Consider the following 18731-nt stretch of genomic DNA (forward strand, 5'->3'; position numbering starts at 1 on the left):
CGTTCTTTGTTGTCACGGTCCAAATTTATCCCGGAATAAGGACAGCACGCATGTGCCGTGAACCCGGATGTATCAGGACTTGTTTGAATAAAGAACAAAAGCATCGAGCTGAAAATGCATCAAGACTGTTTTAGAAAGTAAAGGAATCTGGTTCGGGTCTGGGTAAAGTAGGCTACCAGTGCTCGTTTTAGATGATTGATTACAGTAACACACGTTGGAGTTTTAATATTTTAATGCATTTGCTGTTAATCACATAAACGCGGTGGCATACCAATGCGTGAACATATTTGCAGCAATCTATAAATATAATACTGTAGCTTTATGTGTAGTGCTGCGATGCATTTGATTCACGTATACGGTAAAAAGTACGAACGCGGCAGCAACTGGTCCGAACCAGAGGTACTGGAGCTGCTGCAGATCTGGTCGGACGTGCCGGTCCAAACCGAGCTGGTAACCTGTCTCAGAAACCAGCATGTGTTCAACAGAATAGCCAGCACTCTGCGACAGAAGGGCATCAACCGGACCGGGGATCAATGCAGGGAGAAGATCAAAAAGTTGAAGCTTGAGTACAAACAGAAGACTTTGAGATCCGCGAGGTATTACGAGCTGATGGAGAGGGCTCAGAGTAACCGATCAGCCGCAACCTCGGGTTCTACTTTGCCTTTGTGGAGCGGTTCGGTTGCGAACCAGGTGATCGGACTGCAGGGGTCAGAGACTAACCCGCCCAGAGCGGGTGAAATCCTGGAGATCAAGACGGAAGTGATGAGCTCGGATGATGAAGCGGCGGGCCCTCCCGAGATGCTCTACGAGTTCGGACCTGTTGATGAGGAGGATGAAGCCGGTGGTGAAGACAAAAATACTGGTCCAAACACAGACGAACAAGCTGAGATGGACGGAGAGCAGGGAAACACACGTGTCATCTGTTCCCCATCAGGTATCATAAACATTCTGTAGATGAATAGATAAACAAACATGGATGTGTATGGATGCATATTTCAGTAGTGCAACAGCAACCAAATACATTACCAATTGGTTTGTAATGTTCTACTCTATTCTATTAATTCATGATAAAAAGATGTTTTTGCTCACAAGGCTGCATTAATTTGATTAAAAATATAGTAATATTTATATTGTGAAATATTATTTCAATTTAAAGTAATTGTTTTCTATTATAATATAATTTTAAAGATGTAATTATTTCCTGTGATGACTGCTTAGTTTGTCATGTGGAGACATGTGATTTTTCAGAAATCATTCTAGTATTCTGATTTGCTGCTCAAGAAACATTTATTATTATCAATGCTGAAACTGATTGTGCAGCTTAATATTTTTGTGGAAACCATAATAACAATTTTTCAGAATTCTTTGATGAATAGAGAAAGGTATAAAAAAAGAACTGCATTTATTTGAAATAGAAAACATTTTGTATCATTATATACTTATATTTTTTATATATATTCTTTTTGTTCAATTTAATAAAATATTTACTGAGTTAAAGTATTAATTTCTTTAAAATAAATATCTTACTGATCCCAAACGTTTGAACATAGTGTATGTTTTATAAATTAATGCATTTGGCATGTTTATTATTACTTATTTCTTCTTGCACTGCAGTGCAATCAAATTGTGCATTTCTTTAGTGTGAGAATGAAACCCATGACCTTGTTACCCAGTTGAGCTTCTGGAATCTTTATAATATTTTCATTGCAACAGTGTGCAAAAAAGTAGCAGTACTTGGATGTAGCCTTGATAATTTGAAAAACATCAAGATTTTTAGAGGGATAGTTCACCCAAACATGAAAATTCTGTCATCATTAACTCATCCTCACGTTGTTCCAAACCCGTAAGACTTTTGTTAATCTTCGGTGCACAAATGAAGATATTTTTAAAGAAATCTGAGAGCTTTCTGCCACTCCATTGACATCTACGCAACTACCACTTTGATGCTTCAAAAGGTTCATAAAGAGATCGTAAAACTAATCCATATGAATTGAGCGGTTTAGTCCACATTTTCTGAAGAGACTCGATTGCTTTATATGATGAACAGATTGAATTTAGTCTTTTATTCACATATAAACATTGAGTTACACATCAGTTGTAAATGAAATCTCAAGCATGTTCGCTTGGTGTGTGCGAGAACCAATGAGGTTCATTCTCATGTTTTATGCAGCACGTTTGAGCTTCCGCGAGAGGTTTGTTCTCATGTGTCAAGCAGGTTCGGTTGAGCTTCTGTTCATGTTAATCAATGTTTAAATGTGAATAAAAGCCTAAATTCAATCTGTTCATCATATAAAGCGAACGAGTCTCTTCAGAAAATTTGGACTAAACTGCTCAAATCATATGGATTAGTTTTACGATCTCTTTATGAACTTTGTGAAGCATCAAACTGGTAGTTGCGTAGCTGTCAATGGAGAGTACAGAACTTGCTCAGATTTCATCAAAGTTCTTCCTTTGTGTTCTGAAGATGAGCAAAAGTCTTAGAGGTTTGGAACGAGATGAGAGTGAGTACTGACAGAATTTTCATTTTTGGGTGACCCATCCCTTCATGTTGATCTATGGTCCTGGGCCATGGATAGATGCCTCATTAGCAGCTGTTTCTGTGGGCCGCTATACGTAAGCCATTATGAAGTTAGACGCATATGAATATCTATATCTGCTAAAGACTTCAGCAGATGATTTTGCAAAGCGAACAAAATATAACAAGAAGGCATCCGCTAACAGAACATTAAAAAGTTAAATGCCATAGTAAAAGTAAAACCATTAATAAGTACCATAGTAGAACCTGTAATATTGTTAATGCAATGCATATAATAACACAAACCGAACACAACTCACTTTTGAAATGTTGCTATGCAATGTTGTGGCATTATTGATTTTTACTGTGATTGACACACGCTGAATACGGGCTGCAGTATCTGGACTGTTCGAATGTGGCTTCTACGTATACATATCTATGGACCTGCACCTGTCCTACCAGCTTTAGCTGATAATCCATATTTATTTAGACGGACTGTCTAAATTTTATTTAACAGTGCATAGGCATTGCAGTGTTTATGCCAAGTGAATTGTTGTGTCTGCTGTTGGCACAGTTTGGTATTCAGTGCCTTACTTTCAGCACCGCAGATGTTCTCGACAGTATTGGCATGTTATCACACCAACTGTCGTTTTAATAGAATTTTGAGAGGATTGTTTAATTCCTAATTATGTTTTCAGTTGATGAGGATTTTTTAAAAACTTTAAACAGGACTGATTTAATGTTATTTATTTATTTATTTATTTATATACCACACCACAGATTGCAGTGACCAAAACATGACTGGCTCCTCCGGCGCAGGTGTATCCCCAGCAACTGCTCCCACGACGATGAGAGATGGAGGTAGCCATGGTGACCAGGAAGGGGTTTCCGGATCGTTCCATCAGAGGAAGCGTCGGCGGGTGGTTCGCGGGGGGGATGAGGGCTTATCGAGCGCTCTGGCTGGGTATCTAAGCTGGCAGCAGACAGCAGAAGAGCGTTTCCTCGCTCTGGAGGAGGCCCGGATGCGGCAGGAGGCGCGGGCCGAGGAACGGAGGGAGCAGCAGGAGGAGAGACGAGCGAAGCAAGAGAGAGAACATGAGTTTCGTCTTATGTCCATGTTGACCAGAGTCCTGAGCTCGGCACGTGGGATGGAAGACCAGAGTGCCACCACGAGCAGGGAAATTCCCCCTGTGCCCAGCTCCTCACAAACCCTGATACCCAACAGTGCCAAAGCTGTACCCAACATGCTTTGGGGTGATCAAACACCCCAGTACAGCCCGTACCTGTCTCGACGTGGCAACAGCATGCGGCTGCATCAGGGAATCCTGCAGGAAGGCTACAACCAGTATCATGCCAACAAACACGACGAGAATTCAAACCCTCATGTTAGTCCCTGGAAACAGTACCAATTTATTATTATTATTCATTATCAAGTGTTTTCAAAATTGAATGAAAATGTTGCAAGTTTACATTTTTATTTAATGCATTTTACTTTGCAGTACAAATCATATTATCAGCATAACAATTTAGGTGAAGTTTCTCATGTCATAGTCTATGTGCGTATGTGCTGTCAAATCATCAAACATAAAAGTTTGTATGTAATATAACTTTTATGTTAGATGTGATAAGTTATCGATTAGACAGCACCTATATATAGAGAGATAGATAGTTTGGGGGCAGTAAGATTTTTTTTATTTGATATATATTCAGCAGTGATGCATTAAATTTATCAAAATTAAAAGTAGACGTTTATAATGTCTTGCAAACCCCAAACGTTTGAACGTAGTGCAAGTATATGAAGTTGTAAAATGTATAATTTATTTTTCCAAATCTAGACATACACCATCAGTAAAAAAAATATACATTTTACTGCACAGTTCAGGCCCGCATGGTAGTAAATCATAGTAATGTATAAGAATTGGTTAGTTAGGAGGGGCTATATACCTAGTTTAAATTAACTGAAAATTTCATATTTTCAAAATTTTATTTCAAGTAAACATTTCTTTGCCAGGCCTTTTTGTACAATTTTTAATAATATTTTTCTTTAACTAGTTCATTTTAAATCATCTTGCAGTTTGGCATTAATTTTTAAAACAATATTCCAATTACAGGATAATATTCCATATAATATCTGATTTAATGATTTCATAAAACCTGCTTGTATTAGAGATTATTGAGACAAATTACTGCATTACATGTCAACTACCCATTTGTAGTCACTTGCTTAGTTCATTCTCTGTCTCTGTCTGAGAGTTCTCGCTTGTTCTTATATTTTAAGCTTTGTATAAAGCAAGTCTTGGTTTTAAAGGCACTGCTTTGGTTGACGCAGTGGCCACAAGTCTCTTGGGAAATTCAGCTGAAAATCTGTGTGGTTTTTCTCATTTTAATACACTTTTTTGTGTGTGTTTATCTAGCTTCTGCTGAGCGGTAATTTGCTGTGGTTTTTAATATTATTTATTTCAGGGCATTATAAACTTGGGAACCAGTGAAAACAAGCTATGCTTTGACCTCCTACAGAAAAGGGTAAGAGATGTGATTTACTTGTTTTGCATTCATTAGCGAAGATCCTTTTTCATTCATTTTGTTTTCATCTGGTTGGCAACAAAGTGGGTGAATAAAAACTGTTAAACTTATGCTTACACGACAGATGTACTAAAAACTGAAAAGTTTTTAAGTTTTTTGGAAAAGTTTTGCGTACAGGTGATAACGTTGTCAAAACCATCCCCGTTCACACGGTTACGCGAAAATTACTAAAAAAAAGTTGTTCTGCTGCCAGGCCAGTAGTTGGTGATGTCACTTTGTAAAGGAAGACAGCTGTTTAGCTGAAACTTCACTTTAGGGAGTGAATGTAAACGAGTGAGTGAATTCGGACAATGAGTGTGCTTGAAGGGCTGAATGTTTTCGTAGTTTGTGCTTGCTGTTTAATAATCATTTGAAACTTTGCAAACTGGTAGCTCCAATAGTAATGAAAAGAGTTCTATAACTCTGTCATGGAAAGTAACAATAAATAAGCCCTAATTAAGCAATGTAATAATTAAGTAGGGATTTTTACATCCATTCATTTTCCATACCGTTGGTCCAATGTGGCTACAGCATCATATCATACAGGATTCAGCTGCAGGCGCCATCTTCTGGTCAGACACGGAATTAAACGGTGCGACTCTCACAGTGCATTATGGGTATTCTCTAGCCGTTGAACGTACATCGGTTTTAAACTCGTTTTGGCGGTGCATTGTGGGATTGAATGAGTGCACTCAATAGTGTCCATTTGAGGCTGTCCCCTCAAATAGTGCACCATTTAAGGCTACAGGGGGCGATTTTGGACACAGCCTGTGTCATGTAAGCACTCCCTTACTTTAGAAAAAGAATGTGAGATATACTTTACAATATCATGGAGTCTTGAGGATGTGCTATTTTAGCCAGTGAGAAACCACCCAAAACACGCTAGCAACTGAATATCTCGCAGAATGCCTCACAGAGGACTATAGCAACCGCATACCATGAATAAAAACAAGCTAAATGCCACTCAGAGCACCTTAGCAACAGCATACCAATGTCCTAGCAACCACCCTATTAAGTTTTGGACATGCAAGTGTCACTTGCATTGTCTTCAGAAGAATAATAAAGTGTTATTACAAAAAGAGAGCCTTTCAAAAATCTTTGCATGCACAAAAATATAAAGGATTATCACACTGCCTGGATATCACTTTTCAATGTTTGTTGCACATTGTGATTCTTGGTTTCTCCGTCAGCTGATGCGACCTGACATGCTTCACATTGACCCTGCTTTCTTACAATACCACGATTGGAAAGGCCACAGTTTGTAAGCTTACATTACCCATAACTGTGTAGAAACTATAATTCCTTGAAATCAAGTGCTTAGGTTTTTGTTTCACGGTATTGATGTTCTTGTGTCTGAATTCTTTCCCCCCAAAGCCTTCGAGAGGAAGTTGCTAAGTTCCTGTCAGACTACTGCCATTCTCCCAAACCTCTAAAACCAGAGAATGTGAGTTTTTCTGCTTTTGCACACATCAGCATGATGATATTAAACCATCCGTGTTATTTCTGTTAGTTTTCCTCTTTCTTTAAAAAGAGAAATCCAGTTTACATGCTTGTTTTTTTGCAGGTTGTTGTTATGAACGGTTGTGGGTCTCTGTTCTCGGCTTTAGCAGCAACACTCTGTGACCCAGAAGGTATGAGACCAGGACCATCTGATCACTACAGAATACAACTGCTCTTTTATTGCTGAATATGCAGATTTTTCAGCATCATTACTCCAGTCTTCAGTGTCACATGTTCCTTCAGAAATTATTCAAAATGCTGATTTGCTGCTCAAGAAACACTTATTATCAATGTTGAAAACAGTTGTGCTGCTAAATATTTGTTTTTCAGGATTCTTTTAAAGAATAGAAAGCATATCAAAATATCAGCATTTATTTGAAATATAAATCTTTTGTAACATTATAAAGGTCTTTACTGTCACTTTTGATCAATTTAATACATTTTGCTGAATATATATATATTTTTTAAATCATATGAACCCCAAACTTTTGAATGGTAGTGTAGTGTATATTGGCCAGGCTCATTAATCTGTTAATATTTAGCCATTTTGAAATGACTTGCATAGACCAGTAGCATTGGCTGCTTGCCGAATAACCAAGTGTTAGTTCTCCTTTGTGTTTCAAAATATATTGAAAGCATTGGACATGGATAAACAATTTCTACAGTATTTACAGACTATTGTATTGATTTGAGAAAATATGTACATCTTTATTTTTATTTGTTAGCTTTTTAAGTAATTGTGTAAACATTGAGCAAAAATAAACAAAATAAGTGACTGTATGTGTCTGAAAATAGTACCTGATAATGTGTGCTTGTTTTACAGATATAAAAAACAAAAGATGGAATCCACACACCAAAGAAGTTCAAGATCCATCGAGAAAATGTTTTACTGAAGATTCTCATGTAAAGTAACATCTTCTCAATGCATCTTGGACTTTGAACTATTTTGGTGTGTGGATTTCTTCTTTTGTTTTTTATATTATGTGAACTGAATCTGTGTTGAGTTATCTGGGAATTTTACACATCAGTTTCTGCTTTTAACTCGAAAAAAGCTTCAGCCAACCATAGGGGACAACTCTAAATCAATTTTCAGCTCTTGTATTTGTCAGATTAGACAGTAATTGTTCAGTTTGGTTCAAGTAGATTCAATTAGGTTGATAACCATCAGTGTCGGTGACGTTACCGATTGCTGATGCGTTTCCTGTCTTGTGTGTTACTCACTGCAGTCTTTTAATTTTTCTGTGTAAGATATCTTCATACAGAAACTACTTGTGCATTAAATCCACGTCGATATCTCCCTGAAATGATCGCATTTTCCAACTTTCACTGCACTTTAGTTCTGCACTCATGCATCTGCCATGTTAGTTTCGCTTTCTTACGCATTCACTCGGTACTTTCCGTTGCTCTTCGGCACTCTCCGCCACTCTGTATTCTCCGTCAGTCGATTTTCTCAGCCCAATGAATTCAACTATTCCATTTCAATGATTTTCTTTAACAGTGCATCAATCTCAAACACACATCTGTGTTTTAGCCTCACATATACAAATTGAAGGACGTTTTTCATATTTTTTTTGCTTGTTTTACAGATGCCATTCTCATCCCGTCGCCCTTCTATGGTGTTATAACGGAGGACGTAGGCTTGTACAGCAGTGTCATGCTACACCATGTGCCACTTTATAATCAGGTGCTTAGCGAAAGCTCAGGTGTAAGATTTAATAATGTAACGCTGACATGTTATAGTGGTTTTCTGTTTTATTTAAGATTTATACTTATATATTTGTGTTTGTGCAGCTCACAGGAAGTGATGTCAGACCTTTCCAGCTAACTGTTGAGAAACTGGAGAACTCCCTTAAAGATGCCAAAAAAGAGGTTATTTTATTTAAAGTGCTCCTGTTATGCATTTTTGAATATTACCTTACATGCAGTGTGTAATATGGCTGTTTGTGAATGTAAAAGGGTGGCAAAGTTTTAAAGTGCACGATAAATACATTTATTGTCTCCCAAAAGAAAGAATAGATTCTGAACTGCAGAAACGAGTCGTCAGCAATTCCAGTCTCTCTTCCTGTTACAAATGTATGTAACAAATTTGCATAATGTCAGCCGATGAACAACGTCTACTTTTACCATCAAACACTGTAGTTGTAGCTGAAGCCTGGAAGAGTTAGGTTTGTGTTGTCAACATGTTGAGAAGGTCATTTTTAGCACTGCAAATCCACTTTGCGTGCAGTTCAAAATGATGAGGACTTGCGTTGGAATTGACACCGTCGTTACGGTTTGTATCATTGTGTATCAAGTGCTGAGGAAGATCCGGAGCTGAAATTCAGATATGGTAATCGCCGTTTCGTTTCCAACACTCATTGTAAACAGTACAACGAAGCGGTGACCAATCAGAAGTTCCCAACAGACTAAGTCGTCTGACCAATAAGAGCAGAGTAGGCTCTCGGAAAGGAGGGATATATAGAAACTGAATCTTCAAACGAACCATTGTCAGACTGAGAAATGAGAAAATTCAAGTGTTTTGTGACCTTTAACGTATTTAAAACTATTTTAGGAGACCTCCATAACACAGTTAGGAGCCTTTCAAATGCATAATAAAGACACTTTAACTTAAAGATGCAAACATATGTACACACTTAAAACTCAATGTATGGATCTCTTAAAATTGTATTTTCTTTATATAGGGATTGAACATCAAAGCCCTTATCCTGTTAAACCCCCAGAATCCACTTGGAGAAATGTACTCATCTGAAGAGATGATCAGCTTTCTACAATTTGCCAAAATGTGAGTTCAAACAGTTTCTCACAAACATTGAACCAAAACAATTAGGTGTGTTTGACTTGAAGCGGCGCTGTGCAGACCAATCGGTGTATGACATCAAAGTACAGTGAGAGCGATTTGAAAGCATATGGATCCGTCGGCTCTTACCCCTGGTTTCACAGCTTAAAGGGTTAGTTCACCCAAAAATGAAAATTAAGTCATTAATTACTCACCCCCATGCTGTACCAACCCCGTAAGACCTTCGTTCATCTTTGGAACACAAATGAAGATATTTTTGATTAAATCTGAGAGCTGGATCACTGCTACATAGGCTGCCAGAGGGAATGAAACTTGACGGCCCAGAAAGTCATTAAAGAAAATGTTTAAATATTCCATGTGCCTACAGTGGCTCAACTATAAGTTTATCAAGCGACGAGACTACTTTTTTTCCGAAAAAAAACACATAAATAACGACTTTATTCGACTATTCCTTTTCTTCCTTGTGGGCCTGAGACGAGAGTTCAAGAGATTTCCACGACGCATGCGCGAGAACTGAACAAGAAGTATTAGAAGAAGAACGTCCTCTTCTCAGTTCTCGCGCATGCGTCGTGGAAATCTCTTGAACTCTCGTCTCAGGCCCACAAGGAAGAAAAGGAATAGTCGAATAAAGTCGTTATTTATGTTTTTTTTTTTCGGAAAAAAAGTAGTCTCGTCGCTTGATAAACTTATAGTTGAGCCACTGTAGGCACATGGAATATTTAAACATGTTCTTTAATGACTTTCTGTGCCGTCAAGTTTCATTCCCTCTGGCAGCCTATGTAGCAGTGATCCACCTCTCAGATTTAATCAAAAATATCTTCATTTGTGTTCCGAAGATGAACGAAGGTCTTACGGGGTTGGTACAGCATGGGGGTGAGTAATTAATGACTTAATTTTCATTTTTGGGTGAACTAACCCTTTAAGCTAGTCCCAGACTAAAATCCATTTTCGCGCTGTTTTAACTGAAAGCAACTTGCACTGACATATCTTAAAACATGTCAGTGTCATTGTTTTGTATCAAGATGCTAACCAGTAATGTCTAATATAAGGTATGTTTATTAAAGCTACTTAATGATTCCAAAATTGAAAATGATCATATATTATTCACCCTTATTCCGAACTTAGACTTTCTTTTGTGTAATGCAACAGCTGTTTTTAGGAATGTTTATGCTGTTCTTTGTCCATATAATGAAAGCGAATAGTGAGAGCAGGCTCAAAGTACCAGACAAATCATTGCTGCTCTAGTCACTTTATATTTGTGAAGTATGTAAAATGGCGTTCATCAAACTTTGAAGGTTTCGAACAACATGAGGATGAGTAAACGATTAAAAAAAAATCTCTTAATTTTTTGGGTTGCTAACTAACTGGGTCTCTGATCACACTTTGTTTTCCAAATGTTTTCATGCGTTTCAAGTTGCACATTATTGATGAGACATTGCATTTGTGTTCACGCATGTCATTTGAATGTTAATTTCTGGCCTCAACTGCACTCATTTACACATTGCTTCTCTCTCACATGCTCCAGGCACCAGCTTCATGTGATCATAGATGAGATTTACATGCTCTCTGTGTTCAGCGAGACAGACACTTTTCGCAGTGTTCTCAGCTTGGACGGGTGAGAGGCATGCACATAAATTATCTCTCTATTATTATTTTGTTTACTCTAATTTTCTTAGTCTTGCGTATATTTATCTGACATGCCCTTTGCTTAAATTGAAATATACATCATTAGGTGTCAAGATAAATTGAATTTTTTAATGAATACAAGTCAAACCACTTAAAAGTGTACTTCACCCAAAAATGAAAATGTTGTCCAAATTAAAATTTAAGCATTATTTTAATCTTTATTGTAATGTCAGAAGTGGCTGCTTTAATTCAGGGTGCATGTGAGTGTGTTTGTATTAATCATCACAAACTACACTAATGTTTCCACAGGTTGCCAGATCCCCAGAGAACCCATGTTATGTGGGGCGTCAGTAAGGTAATTTGAACTGTCAGAAAAGCCTTACCTCAGATTCTTGGCATTGCAGCACTGCATTCAGACTTTCTGTTATGTACAAATATAGGACTTTGCAATGGCAGGGATGCGAGTTGGCGTGGTCCACTCGGAGAACAGGGATTTGGTACAGGCCCTGGATCAGCTGGGCGCCTTCCACGGAGTCCCGGGACTCACACAATACCAGATGGCCCAGCTTTTCCGAGATAGAGGTACACATTTTTTTTCCTTGCTTTGTTTAAACACATTATTTCCTAATAATATTTCCTTCCAGTGGGCAATTAACCATTGCTACTGGATCATAAAAGTCATTGAGTTGAACTCAAGTACCATAAGAGCCTAATTCATGAACAAATCGTTTAGACCAGTGGTTCTCAAAATGGGGTCCGCGGACCCGACACGTTGCCAGGGGGCAAAATAATTTTAGAACCTTATGAACGGAATCGCGGAATCCAGTCCATTGGGGAAATTCTTGGCAGAGCGCTCCTGCTCTCTCTTTCTCTCCCCCCACAAACGCGCGCGCATATCCAGAGAGAAAAGTGAATCCGCGAATATACAGTAGCCTAGTTGTAAAATCAAAGCTAAGAGGCTAGGTTTAAATTTTCAGTTCTTTTTTTTTTATCTGTCAGTTTATTTAAACTTTTTTAAATTAATATTGTTTAAGACGTTTAGTAGCTTGCCTATGTCATTTGTAATGGAAGCCCGTTTCCGCCACTGAATACAAAAAAGAAAAAGAAAAGGTAATTGTGACTTTAAAGTCAGAATTGTGAGGTTAAAAAGTCACAATTAAACTACCTTTTTTATAGTTTTATATGGCGGACACCGGCTTTCATTCTCTTTGATAGGCGGCATAGGCCTACATGAGTAAAAATGTATGAGCCTTTTGCCTTTACACAAGAGCGTCATCTCCAGATATGAGTCACTTTGAGAACGTTGCAGCATTTAATTTGATACAAAAATAGGGGCGGTTCTAGGGTCAGTGGATATTCGGGGCTTTAGCCCAAACTAAAATTGGGTATTTTTATTTAAATTAATGAATTGATTATAAAAGCGATTTAAGGGAACACAGAAAAAGAAAGGCTTATTGTATTAATGAAATAATTACAGTTGTCAAATATTAAATCTTTATTTACATTTTACCAGGCGTTCGTTCACTGTTAACATCCTTCTGTGAACGGTAAGCCCCGCATTCTTTAATCATTTTGACATTGATGAGCTAACGTTAGACCGCTGAACTTTTTGTCATCCAACAAACAGAGCGGTGCGTAATGGAGTGCATCAGAGCAGCATCAAGAATATCAAATACATTGCAGTGAATCTCTTATTTGCATCTTAAGGTTATTGCCAATAATAATGACAGGTTTGCGAAAAATTTAGAACTTGGTGAGCTCGCGCAAAACACATCTTCAGCACAGCGACTCGTTTAAACTCCTCTGATTGGCCGATGCGTTCAACAGACATGTCTGTGATTGGCTACAATGCTCAACGCTGCAAAAGCACGTTGTAAGTACCTTTAATGCAAAGGGTAAAATGTAAATAAAACTGTAATATGCACTTTTCATGATTAGGTAATCACGGCAGCTGTAATCTTATTCACATTTGTTTTTCTGATTAATTGTTTTGCTCTATGAGAAAAAAAAAGGTAGCAAAATATTCAGGGCTTTACTAAAAACATACCGCCACTAGGCCTACATAAATAATAACAATACAAAACATTTATTCACTACAACCCGCCAAAATAAAAGTTTGGTTTAACTTAATTACTAGGATGGGTTCTGCAACAGTGTTAATTCTGTTATGATTTGTTGATTGTTCTGCCATTGATATAAGGTGCAATGAGTTCATTATTTTAAAGTTGATGCATGTAAACATTACATAATTTAAATGTTATTTTAAATGGATGGTTCACCCAAAAAAATGAAAAGTGTCATCATTTGCTCACCCTCATGATGTTCCAAACCTGAATGAGTTTCTTTTTCCTGCTGTACACTAAAGAAGATATTTTGAAGAATGTGGTGAAACCAAACAGTTTCTGGTACTTTTTTTAAAAAAAACATGGAAGTCAATGGGGTTCATCAACTGTTTGGTTACTGACATTCTTCAAAATATCTTCTTTTGTGTTCAGCAGGAGAAAGAAACTCATTCAGGTTTGGAAAAACTTGAGGGTGAGTAAATGATGAATAACCATTTTGGTTGAACTATTATTTTAATGTAAAATGTTAATGTTTTAATTTTAATTATAGGGAATTTTAATGTTTGGTTCTATTAGAAAAAGCCTGTGCTTGCTGTCTTGCTGTTGATTTTATGAAAGCTTTTAAGATAAATTACTTAGTGTAAATGCTATGGGTCTTTTATTCAAATTGCATTTGGACTCAACTGTTTACAAGTATAAGTGGTATTAACATGATTTAAACTGACATGTGTTTCTGTTCTATAAAACAGGTCTTAATTTTTTAGGGTGAAAAAGATTACAATGCAATTAATTCCAATGGCATTTAAGAGTACAAATAGTTTTAAGCATATTAATCACAGACAGTTATTGTTATGAGAGGGGGTCCTTGGAAATCTTTCTCTGCTCTAAGGGGTCCCGGGTCCCAAAAAGTTTGAGAACCCCTGGTTTAGACTGATTCATTGACAAGATCTGACTCAAAATAATTATTCGTTCACAACAGCAAATAACGAATTCTTGCTGTTTCCAGACTGGCTGAATAGTGAGTTCCTCCCGGAGAACAGACGCAGGCTAAGAGAGGCTCACATCTTCCTGACGGAAGAGCTGAAGAAACTGGACGTACCTTTCCTGCACAGGGGCGCGGGATTCTTCATCTGGGCAGACTTGAGTAAGGTGAGGTCACAGGAGGCGTTTACATTACAGTTTACACTAACCACTCATAGCACGTTTAGAAGAGATGTCTGCATCTGAACTCTTTAAAGTGCAACAAGTTTGTGTGTGATGTTTGTGTAGTATCTGAAGGAGAAGACGTTTGCTGAGGAGCTGTCTGTGTGGAGGTGTTTCCTCAAGCACAGGGTTCTGCTGAGCTGCGGTCAGGCCTTCAGCTGTGGGTCTCCAGGCTGGTTCAGAATCATCTTCACTGATCAACAGCACAAACTACAGCTAGGTTTGTTGATCGATCTCATATCTATTTTAGTTCCTGTCTTCTTGTAGTATCTTATGTAGTTTGGGGGAGTGGGGAAAGATGTGGGTAAGCTCGGTCCCCAACACCCCCCCCCCCCTTTTTTTTTTAATGTGTCCATTTTATTTATCAATTTTAATAATGATACAATTATTAAAAAATAGTGTTTGTACAAGGTGCTTGAAGTACTTTGACTTTTGAAATGGAAGTCCTGGAAACCCTTGAAAATAGCCATATTTTTGAAGAGGTATTTAAAAAGTGTTTGGATTATTGAAAGACAATATAAATGAAGTAGTGTTTAATTTTTTCAATGAAACCATTTTCATGCAAAATAATGGTTGCTGATATAGATATGAAGACATTTCACATGACTATGAGCATTATATTTGCTCATGTAAATATTCAAGTATTTGACAGCTTTCATTCTTCAGGTACATCATATATTCATGAAAAAAAATCAGTTTGAATAAGGAAAGCGATACCTTTGTCATAGTTATCCTTTCAATGGTTGAAGTTGCCACAGTCATTGTATACTTTGATTTATTTGTACATTTTTGTTTTATTAGTATATTGTTATTTATCTGTTGACCTTTTTTAAGACCTTTTTATTTGAAAGATAAGAAGGTATCCAAAAAAGGTATCTGTGGGGTAAATTGTTTCACCGGGTTTGGGGTAAACTGTGCCATGGACTAAACTAATAGGAAGTTTTGCCTCCAAAGCAGGAAATACTATGACAAATGTTTCTATTTAAAAAAAATAATAATATTGCAGATTGATGAAAATCGCTTTTGAAAAACATTTCCTAATTTATCAAAATGCAAGTGTTGTGCAGCAATTTAAATAAGTGGCATAGCTTACCCCAAACCATCTGACATTGGCATTAATTCTTCTCACATCACTGTTCTTCAGGTGTGCAGAGGATTAAAAACGCATTAGAAGAGCTTCAGGACTCTTCGATTCTTGAAACGCAGCGGACGACGGACAAACGGGATGACGGCAGCGGGACAGCGAGGAGGGAAGACGCTAAGACAATAGATGAGTGCAAAGACCCAACACTCAAGACCTCAAGCGTTCAAACCAAACTTGACAATGTGGACATTAAGGCAGAGCCCGTCTCATTGGCTGATGAGAGCTTTGTGATACTAAATGGCCAATCCGACATCCGTTCAGAGAGTCTGGACTCTCTGATAGGTACTCTGCGGCAGCAGATCCGCTCGTCTGATTGGCTGGAGAAGCACAAGCCTGAGCTAGCTGCCGGAAAGGACCCAACCCAATTGGATGTTTTCACAGACCTGCTAGAAAAAGCCAGGAAATAGTGACAGTTGGTAGAAACAAGTTACAATACAAATACTTTTTTAATGAATGATATGTTCACCTTATGTACAGTTTAAAGACAAAGTCTGTTATTGCAGAAGCAGCACCACTGCGAACCCTGTAATAAGAGATTGAAACAGAATTGTGGAGAGTCACCGCAGCAGTATAGGAAAGTGTTGTTATTCTTGGATGTGTTATACTTTATTACCTTGGCCGTCACTGTAATCGGAGACTGGCCCTTTAATTGCGCTCATATCAAATTGTAAGTATCCAATCTGTTGTCTTTAAATTGATTTAAAGGGGTCTTATCATAAGGAACCAGTTTTATTTTTAAAAAATGAAAATATATTGTAACTTTCAGATCCTAAAACTTGCCTCTCAGTGCTACTCGCTGCAAAAACAATCCCAATATTAATTTTCCTCTCAAAATATCAAAGAAATCCTTAAAACAAGAGGAATTTACTTAAAGGGATAGTTCACCCAAAAATGTAAATTGTCATCACTTACTCCCCCTCATGTTGTTCCAAACCTGTATGAGTTTCTTTCTTCTGTTGAACACAAAATAAGATATTTTAAAGAATATCAGGAACCAGACAGGTGACAGTAGCCATTGACTTCAATAGTATGAAAAAAATAATAATATGGAAGTCAATGGGGTCCATCAACTGTCTGGTTTCTGGCATTCTTTAAAGTATCTTATTTTGTGTTCAACAGAAGAAAGAAACTCATACAGGTTTGGAACAACATGAGGGGGGAGTAAATTATGACACAATTTTAATTTTGGGGTGAACTATCCCTTTAAGCATCACTGCATATATGATTAATACAAGTGAAACTGTATTTGATAGTGCAGCAAGACAAAAGTCTATTCAAGATAGTCTATCAAGTCTTAATCTTTCATGCTATTGCTTTTCAAGTAAATTTATCCTGTTAAAGATCCCAACATTTGAAACGAGAGACAGATATTTATTTTTACAAGACCCTTGAACTTTTCAGTGAAATTTTAACAATTTGAGCAGTAATTTGAGCTGTTAAAAAAAATCTGTTGCAGCTTTGTGAAGAGACTTTTATTAAATTAATAACTTTTATTGACTAAATGCTGCAAACAGACTTAATTAAATGTCAAAGAGTGCAAAATGTACAAAAAAGAAAGATGAAATGTTACTAACATTATAAAATGAACCTCAGGTGAAATGATAATGTATATTATGACCCCTCTAAATTGATTTTTAAAAAAAAATTCTTTTTGATTCTGTTGGAGGAAAAAAGCATTTTAATTGACTAGGCTGTCTGTTTTGGGATAGAAGTTAATGTTTGAAATATTTCTTTACTTTCCAACACTTTTATCTTTACAAGATTAATTTGTTACATAAATGCCTTGTTTTTGACACCGTCAAAGGGTGTTTTTCAGTTTCTAAGGAAAACATCTTTGGAAGCTGTTTGTTTGAGATGGTGTTTGATTGGTGTTAAATGTTTTAAGGGCTCCTGACTGAACGAATGAATTAATCGTCAATTAAAATGTTTTATGTTAAATTATATTTTCATTGTGTTATGTTGCTCCTTTACAGAGGCCGCTGTCTCGCATGTATTTGTAAGACTATGGCAAAACTGATCTCAGCTCTGTGGCAGAAAGCAAGCAACAGGAAGTAACCATTTTAGGTGTTTCCTGTGAGCCCACCTTGCCGGAGAGAGGAGAGCTGTTCCTTCCTGTGCCGTTTAGCCGTTGCCGTGACGACAGCAACACTTGTGATGTATTCCGACGGTCACTGTGGTTCAGCCTCTGGTGTCACCACTATGAAAATAAAAGCAAAAAAGTATGAAGTGAGGGGCCGTTTACATGTCACCGGTTTCAACTAAAAACTTTTGATGCATTTGGTTTTTTTGGGGACCTGAAAATGCACACTTTTAAAAAACGTTTTCAAAGTACAAGTTTTTATTGTTATTTTCTCTGTGTAAACTAAAAAAACGTTAATTTGTGAAAACTGATGCCATGTTTATGCGTATTACATGTTAAATGGATAGTTCACCCAAAAATGAAAATTCTGTCAGTATTTACTCACTCTCATGTTGTTCCAACCCTGTAAGACCTTCGCTCTTCGGAACACGAATCAAGATATTTTTGATGAAATCTGAGAGCTGGATCACTCCTCCATAGGCTTCTTCAGGGATTGAACTTGCCAGCCCCGAAAAGTTATTAAAGACATCGTTAAAATAGCCCAACTGACTACAGTGGCTCAATCTTAGTTTATCAAACGACGAGAATAATTTTTGTCCGCAAAAGAAAAACCTAAAATAAGGACTTTATTTCAACTATTAATTTCCTTCTCTATGGGCCTTGAGCAGGGGCGGATCTACAGGGGGGCAAGGGGGGGAAGGTGCCCCCCACTCTAGAGCCTTGCCCCACCAGCTGCACCCCTAACTTTGATGATCCAAAAACTGTACTTGTAAAAACAACCCGCTATTATGTCCACAAGCTTCTCAAAACAGTGAACTAAACAATACATTTACGAAAAGTGAAGAATTTAATTTTTAATTTTAAATGTATTATCAGCCCCTCCCCCCTGCCCCTCACTGATTCAAACGTGCAGAGCGCGTTCGCTCAGTCTGGCTCACACACACACAGTGAGTCTGCAGCGGTGTCCCTGCAACCCGACTGGAGAGACTGAGCTGCCCCAGGGCCTCTGAACAGTGAGTTTCCCCAGGTGTAGTTTAAACACACGTTTAACTTAAAGTTACATTTGTAATGAATGTATTGTATGGTAAAGACGATTCAGCATCATCAAAACAGCGAGTCTATTACGTTAGCCAAAATCAGCGGTCAAATCGCTCCCTCGTGGTTTGTAGAGCACTCTTCCCTTTGATTAGCCTAAGAACAGCTTAATAAAAAATATAAATTGTTTGTATCCATAACGTTTA

At 37.5% G+C, this 18731-nt stretch overlaps 1 protein-coding gene across 2 annotated transcripts in view; it reads left to right on the forward strand.

Moving 5' to 3' along the window:
- The window catches only part of accs (1-aminocyclopropane-1-carboxylate synthase homolog (Arabidopsis)(non-functional)), a 258310-nt gene continuing 239579 nt past the window's right edge, over positions 1-18731 (forward strand). The window contains exons 1-15 of one of the 2 annotated variants that reach the window (XM_077210325.1): positions 1-934; positions 3296-3900; positions 4979-5038; positions 6268-6338; positions 6452-6521; positions 6642-6708; positions 8164-8261; positions 8369-8446; positions 9259-9359; positions 10900-10989; positions 11310-11355; positions 11441-11582; positions 14070-14212; positions 14333-14486; positions 15411-17353. In XM_077210325.1, coding sequence (XP_077066440.1) covers positions 322-934; positions 3296-3900; positions 4979-5038; positions 6268-6338; positions 6452-6521; positions 6642-6708; positions 8164-8261; positions 8369-8446; positions 9259-9359; positions 10900-10989; positions 11310-11355; positions 11441-11582; positions 14070-14212; positions 14333-14486; positions 15411-15817 — 2745 coding nt within the window. In that variant the 5' untranslated portion in view covers positions 1-321 and the 3' untranslated portion in view covers positions 15818-17353. Of the gene's footprint in view, positions 935-3295; positions 3901-4978; positions 5039-6267; positions 6339-6451; positions 6522-6641; positions 6709-8163; positions 8262-8368; positions 8447-9258; positions 9360-10899; positions 10990-11309; positions 11356-11440; positions 11583-14069; positions 14213-14332; positions 14487-15410; positions 17354-18731 lie in introns of those variants that run through there. The other variant, XR_013196616.1, reaches the window with a different exon arrangement.

Source organism: Siphateles boraxobius, unplaced genomic scaffold (genome assembly GCF_051911475.1).
Source record: "Siphateles boraxobius isolate OS27281-9 unplaced genomic scaffold, OSU_SipBor_1 65, whole genome shotgun sequence".
In the NCBI taxonomy this organism is placed as follows: Eukaryota; Metazoa; Chordata; class Actinopteri; order Cypriniformes; family Leuciscidae; genus Siphateles; species Siphateles boraxobius.